The following is a 10284-nucleotide window of genomic DNA, read 5'->3' on the forward strand; positions in this document are numbered from 1 at the left end:
TGCACGTTTGTGTTACTCACTGAAATACTCTTATCTGGTGAAAACATCACCACCTCGATTCAAATGGATTTACTAGAATCTGGTTAAAGATGTGAAAGGCACAGGAGAGAGAAGTGATGGACGGATACCAGGCGCATTTAACCAAGTAATGGTGTGTGTCTTGTCGACATAAAAGATGTGCTGCGTAACTGTGGATACTCATACTATGACTTCAGGCTGAGCTGCCAACTGAGGGCAGCTTAGCCTTATGTTTCATTACATTTCTCCATCTTGTAACTATTGAACTTTCAGTTTGAAAACTGGTGGGGTTTTGGTTGGTTGATTGGTTTTCTTGTGGTTTTGGGTTGTTGTTGTTGTTAATAAAACAAACAAACAAACAAACAGGCATTATGCTTTTTTCCACTCAGTTGCTAAAAATTTAAATAGTTAGCTATAATTCAATAGACCATTTCTAATTTTAGTTAATGCTTCAACTGAGTGCCTGTAAAATCTAATAATACAAAAGTAATGCATAAAGGTAATAAGCTAGAGCTTGTTGTGTGCTATGCAGTGTGCATAAAAGGGAAATATTCCTTTCAGTGCAGGGACAGCTGCTGAATGGACAGGATAGACCCAGGCAATGAACCAATTCTGTGTGTCTAATGCATTGAACCATCCACGGTCCACCTGGGGGAAGTCTGGATCTGTAGTTACAAATCCTCTACATACAGTTGTGTGAAGAGGTTACCATCTTCGTTCTAAGTCCAGTAGCTAACAGCATTTGCACATAATTCCCTGTTGTATCTTTTTCCTAGTCAGAACAGTTTATTTGTCCCTTTTGTAAAGTGTCATGCAAGAAATCTGTTTACTTTGGGCCCTACATATACAAGAAAGCTTCTCGCAGTATGCTCACACAGTACCAATAAACCTTCATTTTACACATCCACATTCTGAACAGTGAGATCAGTAATTCCTCACCTTGAAAACTCTTGTTTGGATTGAATGGGTAGGTGTTTCCAAGGACCAAGCTGCTGGGATCAATCACAATCTCTTTGTACACGCCTGCTGCTTTCAGGATTTCTCTCTTCCCACCTCCTTCATAAAGGCGAAGAGTAAATTGATTTTCAATTCTCTCCAGTGTGATATGATGCCATTCACCATTATCGATGTGGTAGGAGGGAAGGTGTACAGAATAGTCTCCATCACCCAGATTATATGAGACCACTAAGAATCCCTGAACAACCTTGTGGACAATTAACAAAGTGGTAAGAAAGAAAAGTCATCACCTGACATTTTGTGTTGACCTGTAACAGTCACATTACTTGAACTAAGGCTTGTATGTCATCACTCTTAAAGCATTTGTTTAAATTTACGGTATGTTTCCACTGCACATACAGTGTAATATAAAGATACTTCAGGTGCTACTGGACTAGACAACCTACATACGAGTAGCACTATAGTCACAGTAGTATGTAACTCAGAGTAATTTTACCCTGCTTCTGTCTTGGACAAATCTATGGGGTTCTTCAAATGGTTACGAATCTGGTGTATCATTTCTACACTGACAGCTCAAACCAATTTAGCTGAAGAGGTGACTCATGCAGCGGTACGTGTAAAATGAACAGGTTGTCGCGTTGAGAGTGACATCATTAGAACTGCTACGGGCACTGAATGATAAAGAATCAGTCACTTGTGACCACAGCTGAACAGGACACCAGGGCAGACACACTGCTCATCCTATCCTCAACAGCAAACTATACTTCACTGTAACTGGCAATAAATTCATTTGAAATCCAATGGGATACCATGGTTATGTGGTCAGTATCTTAAGTGAAGGATCAGATCTGTAAGTGCCCATAGAAAGAATTACGAAGTTTTTGTGCTTAGCATAAGGTTTGCAGTTCAATTTCCAACTCTTAAGCTAATGTTTCTCTGGGCTTACTATTCACTGGCATTGATTTAACTACGCTATTGCTGTCCGGGATGCCTAGCTCACCTGTAGGGTGATGTGTTCATCCTTCTTTTGAGACAACATGCTTGCGATGACACTGTCAGGCTGCCGTGTCCTAATCATGGCTTCAAACAGCGTCCGACGGGCTGGCACACTGACGGGAAGCTGGTAGCGAATGTGACTCCCTGGCCCAAATGTATATTCCTTGGCAACTACAAAGACAGGATAAAGACCTTTAAACCATTTTGTAGGAAGAGGGAAGTATTATTGTTTCCATTATTTTCATAATACGAGTTGAAAGTAAAAGTTGTAATGCACAGCATGGATCCATGAGCCAACTTGTCTTTCGGGACATGTCCCTTTATCTATGGCCACAACTTCCCCAGTCACTCTCCCACTTCATCTTCCTCTGTAAAGAGGTGATCTCACTCCTGTCTTCATCCTGCTAATATTCCTCCTTACAATGCTCGCATGGGATGACAGCAGGAAAGCAGAAGCTCAGCCAAGACAAGAGTCTGCAGACAAAGTACGAAGTACCACAACCTGCTATTTTAGAGTTGTCTTCTTGCTATAAAATTTGGCTCCATGAGGGCTAAAGAAAAGATCATTCTATACCAAAAGCACAGATCCTTTCACCAAGAGAGTCTCTTGCAGACACCAAGAGGAGTAATTGCCAACTCTTGCAGTGTAGTTCTAATTCTGCACAGAAAGTGGTACTGGCGCACTCACATTTAAGCTTTAGGTTATTAGGTATTTCTGGAAGTGAAAACAGATGCAAATCCAAAAAAAATGTGATAAGAACAAATAATTTTGTTCAAAATTTCTTTGAAATGCAGCCTACGTTATACAATTAGTGCACAAACACCCTTGAAACTAAAGAAATTATCTGATACTGAGAAAGTAATTTCTCAAAGGGAATTAGAAAATAAATTGTTAAAAATCACAGGCAACTACACTGAAATATGGCTTTACACAATGTAAACATCAGAAACCACCTCAGCAGTCATTATCTGCAAACATTTTAAATTTTCTGTATTGTAAAACTTAACAGCCTATCAGTAACGTAACAGAAAACCAGACTTCACCTTTATCACATCGATAGCCATAGTAACCCGGCAAACAATGACACGCGAAAGAGCCCCAGTCTGCAAGACACCTCCCATGAACACCGCAGGAAGAAATCCCCAGGGTCTCACAGCTCCCATCCGTAAGCGAGCAGCCAGGGAAGCTGTTCAGAGACTCCGCAGGAGCCTGCAGGTCATAAACCTTGAGGAGAAAATTGTATGACATCAAAATATTATTTAAGAAACATGCTTTGTTCTTAAGCAGAAACAGCTATACCACATAACAGTCTGTTCTTCATCTGCATTGCTTAAGATGCTAAGTTTGCTTTTTGACATTCAGATTTCAACTTACTGTATCAAGACAATATTTTGCCTTTGAATAAACCCAACTGGCTGTGAAAGCAAAAAGTATTTCCTAACAAAGCAGACAGCTGGCATAAATATATGATGCCATTATACATTTGCCATTCACAGGTTCCCTGAATGCACAAAGAAGTTTTGAAGACAGCCACATGAAGCAGGAGATAAACAAAGACACGCTTTCTGGCTCACAAATATATCTGTTTGTAACTGAGAACTAATTTTTCAAGGTAGTTATTCTAATTATGACAGAAAAGTCCAGAATTTTCTTGTATTTTACACTGATGCACATGGGTATTGAATAGATTAATGGAAGCAAAAGTTTCAGGTATAATACAAATCTCTCAAAAATTTAATAAAGAAGTTTACTCCTTTGCTAAAGCAAAAGGCTACGCTTCTCCTACCTGAGTATCCAAGATTAAGTTGCGCAAACAACCAGAAAAATGTTTGTGTAGCAATTGTGGGTAGGAATATGGTAACGACTCCTTCACACCACCCAGCTGCAGAACATAGTTCACATTCAAATACCTTTAAAAATAAATTAATAAAATAGATGTGAATTGGCCTTCAAACATAGACATTATATAATAAGGCACATAAATATCTTCACTGCATTTCCAAATAGAAGTTTTATAAAATAACAAAGAATGCAACTATTTTATCTACTTCTTTCTCTAAAATACAGTCAGTGAGCAGAAGCAGACCCCTTAAAATAAAGGGCAATTTATTTTTTAAACATGACAGCAGAGTCTATTGGGAGTTTAACTGAGGGACACTATTGCAATTCATGTATGTGTGTGTTCGAGTCAGGAACAGCTGGGATGTTCTAGACACCATATTCTCTGTTTCTGCATGCACACATTCATCCCATACTGTAGGAATACAACAACAAAAACTGTTTTGTGCATGATAGAGGCCAAAAGCTTAAAAGTTGGGTCCATGTGGTCTAAAAGGTACAGTACACATGTTCACAGTCTGCAATGTCTCCCAATGATCTCTCTGAGCCAAAGAATTCCACATATTTTAGTCCTCAGAGAGTTTTCTTTTTCCTGAGTTATCAATTCAATCTTTTTTTTCATTTCTTCTTACATTTTTCCCTTTTTTGTGTGCCCAAGAGGGCTCCGTGCATCTGCTGACAGGGCTTAGTCCCAATGCTAATCAGCACACTTGCTGAGACCATTTATTCCACAGCTCAAGTATCTTTGTTAATACAAAGGTTTCTCTAAAATATAACCTGAATATTTCTCACTGTAACTTAAGGCCCTGTATAGAAAAGATTGTCCAAATCCTCTTTGTAGTATTCTTCTATAGACACTGAGACTTATCACATCCCTCCTCAGTTTTCCTTTCAGTTAAGTGACCTCAATTCCTTCATTCTCAATAAGCCTTATTCTCAAGGCAAGCTGATTACAGCCACTGCTCTGCTCTGGACTGTACCCAGTTGTTAAACATCTGTCCCGTGCTGCGGTGCACAAACTGCACCCAGGACTCCAGCTGTGGCCCAACAGTCCTAACCAGAGTCAAAGAATTACTTTCCATGCCTTAGAAATCTACTTATGTTGGCGGTATTACTGTGTAGTGTTTGCTGTTTTCAAGTTAACATGGCATTGCTGATTCGCTTGCTGACTGCCATCCTCATCCTGCAGCTGTTCCCTTCTCAAGACTGGTGAGGCTGGTCTTTTCTGCCTACATGCAGTACTTGGGCCCTTGTCATACAGGAAAAATACAGTGTATTTCCAGGTCCTATATTGAGTTTCCCAAGATAATTTTTAATTCCAAGCCATGCCCTCCAACATACTGGTCATTTCTGCCAGCGCAGTGTCATCAGCAAGGCAGTAAGCATCAGTCCAAAGGACTGAAGATACTGAATCCAAAGCCTTGCAGAATGCAGCCAAACACATCCTTCTTCTGCTTTGAATCTAATAATTGCTTTTTGAATATGATTTTCCACGTTTTTAGTTTTAACTGAGGCTAAGGGCCGACCCAACAGTACAAGCAATTTAAACCACCAGAACCATTATCACATCTTGGCTGTACTACTTGGCTAGAAATCAAACCCAGATGGATTGTATGTCTCATCATGAAACGCTGCAGCCCACAGCCAGGCACACCAGCACCAGCCCACTTTAATCAGCTGTTTATACAGGTAACACCTGGCTGTGAAGTAAACAGCTGAGGTACAGATACAAGAGCAACTCCTCTGACTCTGCTATCAAGGCAGTAACCTTAGATCAACTGGAGACCCTGACGTGTTACTCTGCCTTCGTACGTTCATGAAGCATTGTCAGCAGGAACCCTCAGCGTTACACCAAGCAGACTGGTTGAAGATCCAGAGTTATTGCCACTAAGATGTCAAGTGACCTGTGAGGTTTTCAAGAGCAGGCTTACAGTGACTTGATAAATAAAGTGGGAGAAATCCTGTGGGTAAGGGATGGTACACAGTGCCCACAAAAGCTCCAGTACTAGCACACAATGTTCCTGGGTTGTCATTTTGCATTGCAACACTACCCAGAGGAAGATTGCTGCCTTAACATTTGTTTAGCGCTTCAACATCCAGACTTGGCCCAGAAGGCCTGGAGAAAAGAAACTGGTTTTATGCTCCTAGTTGTTAATAACTTTGCTTCAGTTTCAGAGGTAAAATGTTCAAAGGCCTCAGCATAAACTGTCTTTCAGTGAATCCCCAGAATTCCCAGAAACGCACCTTGGTCTTTGTGGAACAGACGCAAAGACTTCACAATTTGTACGATCTTCAGTAGACAGCCATTTACCTACACCTTCTATCTCCGAAACAACAGCTGCACTGCAACGATCCAAAGTGAACCGAACATCCTACACCAAAGAACACGATTATTGAATTAAACATTCCTGTAAAATTCAATAAACAAGTTATAATAAATTTTCATCTTTTTCTTTTTTTGGATACCACCAAGCAAAAAGTGTTGGGCTTTTTTCCTGTTCTCTTTTACATCTTGCAATGAAGACTAAAGCCAAAATGGAACCATTTAACAGAAGAAGACACTTAACTCTGCATTTAATTCAGAGTAGTTTAACCATTTTCACAAAAACTGTAACTGCATTTTCAAATAAATAATTATCTGGGTTTTGTGCATAGGTTATTGATTTCAGTGTCCAAATGTGTGTGCTGAATATGCAAATTACAACTAAGCATTTCTCCATATTCCACGTGTGCTGCAGAGCCTAAAAAGCAGGAAAAAAAGACTTCTCTATCCCAGAATATGGATTACAACATATGCAGATTTGGAATTGAAAATCAAATCTACAAGCACACTTAGAATAATACATATAATTAACCGGTCTCTTCTTTTCTGCTCTCCTGTTTCTGCACAGGCAAATGCTATTGGGAACATACATATCCTGATGTGGAAAGATAATGAAACACTGACCTGACCATTGATTCTGACTTCTAGTTGATGCCATTTTTTGTCTGCTACATTCAGGTGACTTGGAAACTGCAGCATCACCAAACCTGAGCCATGGCTCATCTTCAGCACAGGAATACCACCAAAGAGTTCTGATACAACAGGAAAATTCATTAAATTCAGCTACGAGAATCTTTTTATTTTGGATATTTTAGCAGTTAGTGACTGTACTGATTTGGTGGTTATTGCTATGCACATGAAGTGGGGCTCACTACAGAAATAACTGGAATTCTATTCTATGACTTCAATTATGCTGAAACACTCCTCCAATATAGTATTCCTTTTTATACTTTAGATGGTGTCACTTCTTTGTCAAAACACTGGAGCTAATTCCTGATAAACAATATGCAATTATATAATGCTCTAAAACAATTAACACATGTAGGTTTTGCTCCCTCCCATCTTCTACTCAAATTTACAAGTAACTGCAAAACAAAGCAAAAAAAGAGGTTAATGGTTTAACAATATTCAGTAACATTACCTTTCAATTAATTATGAAAATATAAAATACCAAGCATTGCATGCATCTTGTATATCAATTCACACCAAAAAAAAAGCAATAGTAAACTTTTAAATATGTGTCAACAGAAAGTAATGTGTATAAATTGTATAAATGTGTATACTTGTGTATAAATTTTCCTGCAGTGTTGTGCTGGGCCTGGATTAATCCATCAAATCATTGCCTGTTTTAAAAAAAAAGTGCAAAAATGCCCCAAGACCGAAAGCAGTTTTAGTGGATTCTTCACCAAACTAGATAAGAATGACACGGAACTAAGACGGCATTAATCTTGCAATACCTATCTTCAAAGTAACTACATTCCTTTACAGCATTACAGTTTACCTAAGGAGATTAGTTATATAGATACCATTCTATTTTGCTTTCTCCTTGATTTCTATAACTCTGTGATGGACCTAAAGCCATAGGTGCAGACTACAATAGACAGCAAAAACAGACCAACCTATTAGGAAATGCTTCAAAATATTTTCAAACCAGAAAATAAATTACCTCATAAGAAGGGAAAACAGAATTAATACTTGAACTACTACACTATTCCCAAGCAACCCATTCCCAAAAGATGGTTAATTTTTTCTCAACATTTTGCAGAAGTACCTATTGCAATGAAGTTTTCTGTACTCCCAGGTTCTGGATTTGATAAAGGACCACTATATAGTAAAAGCGCATCTGGAACCACAGTAATAAACTCTAGAGAGAGTGAGCTTTCAAAACAAGGCCTGATGGGCCGAAACCATGCGTAACCATTGCCATGGAAACTGTGCTTCGTCTGCTGGCACTCTGGTCCATGAAAGGAAGCAGGACAGAGACATCTGAAAGAGCACAAACACAAAAAAATAGTCAAAATCCCCCAATGTCCAACTTTTTGGTTTTATATGCAACAAATGTAGCACTTAAATCACAATAGAAAAATAACAGTGGAACAATAAAGATTTTAGCAGAGTCTCAGGGGTGCTTGGCATTTATTAAAATACTGAAAGAGTACACATCGTATTTATCCACTATACTATCTTCAGCCAAAAAACAAAGAAACAAACAAGTATTTTTGAGAGAGATTAATTATTTCATTAAATAAGTAACGTAGAACACTAAATATCAATTCATCAATTTATTAGAGAAAACTTAGGGGCGTAATTCCTATATAGAATAAACCAGTATAATTTCACTAAAGGAATACTGGTGCATGCCAGGTTGTGCGATAATAAAGCACGTTTCCTATCTAATGTTTTCTAAGCTCTTTATTACCCATTGTTTAAACGCCATTTCACTCCCACTACCTCCCTGCTGCTACCACTGATATTCAACTTTATTATTAATTTCTAGGAAAAAAACCACACATACACACACACACAAAAACACCAAAAAACAAACCAAAACAACAAATCAAAACAGAGCACACTTCCCATTCCTTCGTATTGGTTTAGATGATCTTAAAAAGATGACACATGTCAATTATATCACTGTTTTTCCCCTAGGGTTTCCTTTCCTACTCGCACACTATTTCCCCTACTTCCAGGACTGCAGCACCATTACTGGGCTGTTACTGAAGACCCTGTTGTCATCAGGTTAACATAGCAGTGCGCTCGTGGGTTTTTCATTTCTCCTTCAGTTAGAAGTACATTTATGATTTAAGACCTCTATCTTGCAAGCTCTACTCAACAATTTATAAATAGAAGAGAAAAAAGATAATCTGCAATAGAATTTTCCTCACCTGTAACCATTCAAAGTGTCAATACACATCCCACCATTGAGACAAGGGCTCCGAGGGTAGGAGGAACAAGGCTGATGAACTCGGTCCCGAGCTGAACAGGTGCAGAGTGCACTGATGGTGGTTGTTACCGAGACAAACGACACGCTTCCAGTATCCGTCACTGTTGGGGTGTCGCTGACCGTGAGGTAGTTTGTACAACCACTGCCCTCACTACAGTTTGCACTCCTACATTCATCCACATCGATCTGTGAGATGTTCAGTTGTAAAGCCGACTGGATCTAAGAGAAGAGAGTTTCACGCATCACCAGTCTCTTCCTAATGAATGCTTTTACTTACTCCTTGATTTCTGAAAAACTGAAGTCCTCGTAGACTTGATGGAAGTCTTAGTTTCTTGAGTGTTAATTAGTTACATCCCTGACTATACAGGCAAGTAAAATGATTTAACAAATACTGGAAAAAATCTGGAAAATTTAAAGTAGCAGTATGTCCTAAAATCTTAACCATTGACACAATTGACTGTGAACATCCTAAATCTGAACTTTCCTAAAAACGCTTTCAAGGGCCAAAGCTCTGAGAGCAGATACACTCCACTTTCTGAGCTGCGTCCTCTGCATCACACTTCTCTGCACTCTGATAGCAACAGGCAGGTTTTAGCTCAAGCCGGGATAAAAATCCTTCCTTGTGGGTTATACCCAGTGTGATTTCTTACGTTCTGTCACACATAAGGATACAGACACAAAAATGCAGGGCTGAGCTGCAGTCAATAATGTCCACAGACAGAGACCTGACAAGATCACTCTGCAGCGATTAGGACTCAGCCTACTGATTCGTGCCCTGTGAACTTACATTTAATGTCAAACTGCCTGAAACAAAATGCAGTCAACTCAGCACACTGGATACCGTATTCTGGTCTAGGTCTACATTAATCTTTGCTAGTTCATTGTTCTTATTAATTGGGGTTACACCTGCAAGCCCAAATACCCAAGTAAAGAGCCTCACTCTATATATAGGTCTTGTAACGTAGTAATAGTTTTTCTGCAGTTAGCAACTTCTAACCCAAACAGACCAAAGAAGAACTAGCAGAAAGCACAAAGGGCAGCAAGCTGCTCACAGGAAGCCTGAGGATAGGGTTATTATTTCAGACCTTTTGTACTTCAGCCAGTAGCCTACACACTGGACTGAGTTATCACTAAGTCTGGTCCCGGCACAACAGACTTCCACCTCCTACTTGTTTGGTGATTTCGGACAGGTGCCTATAAAGCTTC

The 10284-nt window shown here is 39.2% G+C and overlaps 1 protein-coding gene across 1 annotated transcript in view; it reads right to left on the reverse strand.

The window, feature by feature from the left end:
- The window catches only part of LOC136107363 (neural-cadherin-like), a 55298-nt gene that overhangs the window by 5733 nt on the left and 39281 nt on the right, over window positions 1-10284 (reverse strand). The window contains exons 22-29 of the mRNA XM_065848356.2: window positions 9020-9297; window positions 7906-8120; window positions 6759-6886; window positions 6056-6183; window positions 3759-3882; window positions 3016-3196; window positions 1976-2142; window positions 958-1222 (exon numbers count right to left, since the gene is read on the reverse strand). Of these exons, the coding sequence (XP_065704428.1) occupies window positions 958-1222; window positions 1976-2142; window positions 3016-3196; window positions 3759-3882; window positions 6056-6183; window positions 6759-6886; window positions 7906-8120; window positions 9020-9297 (1486 nt within the window). The remainder of the gene's footprint in view (window positions 1-957; window positions 1223-1975; window positions 2143-3015; window positions 3197-3758; window positions 3883-6055; window positions 6184-6758; window positions 6887-7905; window positions 8121-9019; window positions 9298-10284) is intronic.

This window comes from Patagioenas fasciata, chromosome 13, assembly GCF_037038585.1.
Source record: "Patagioenas fasciata isolate bPatFas1 chromosome 13, bPatFas1.hap1, whole genome shotgun sequence".
Taxonomy (NCBI): domain Eukaryota; kingdom Metazoa; phylum Chordata; class Aves; order Columbiformes; family Columbidae; genus Patagioenas; species Patagioenas fasciata.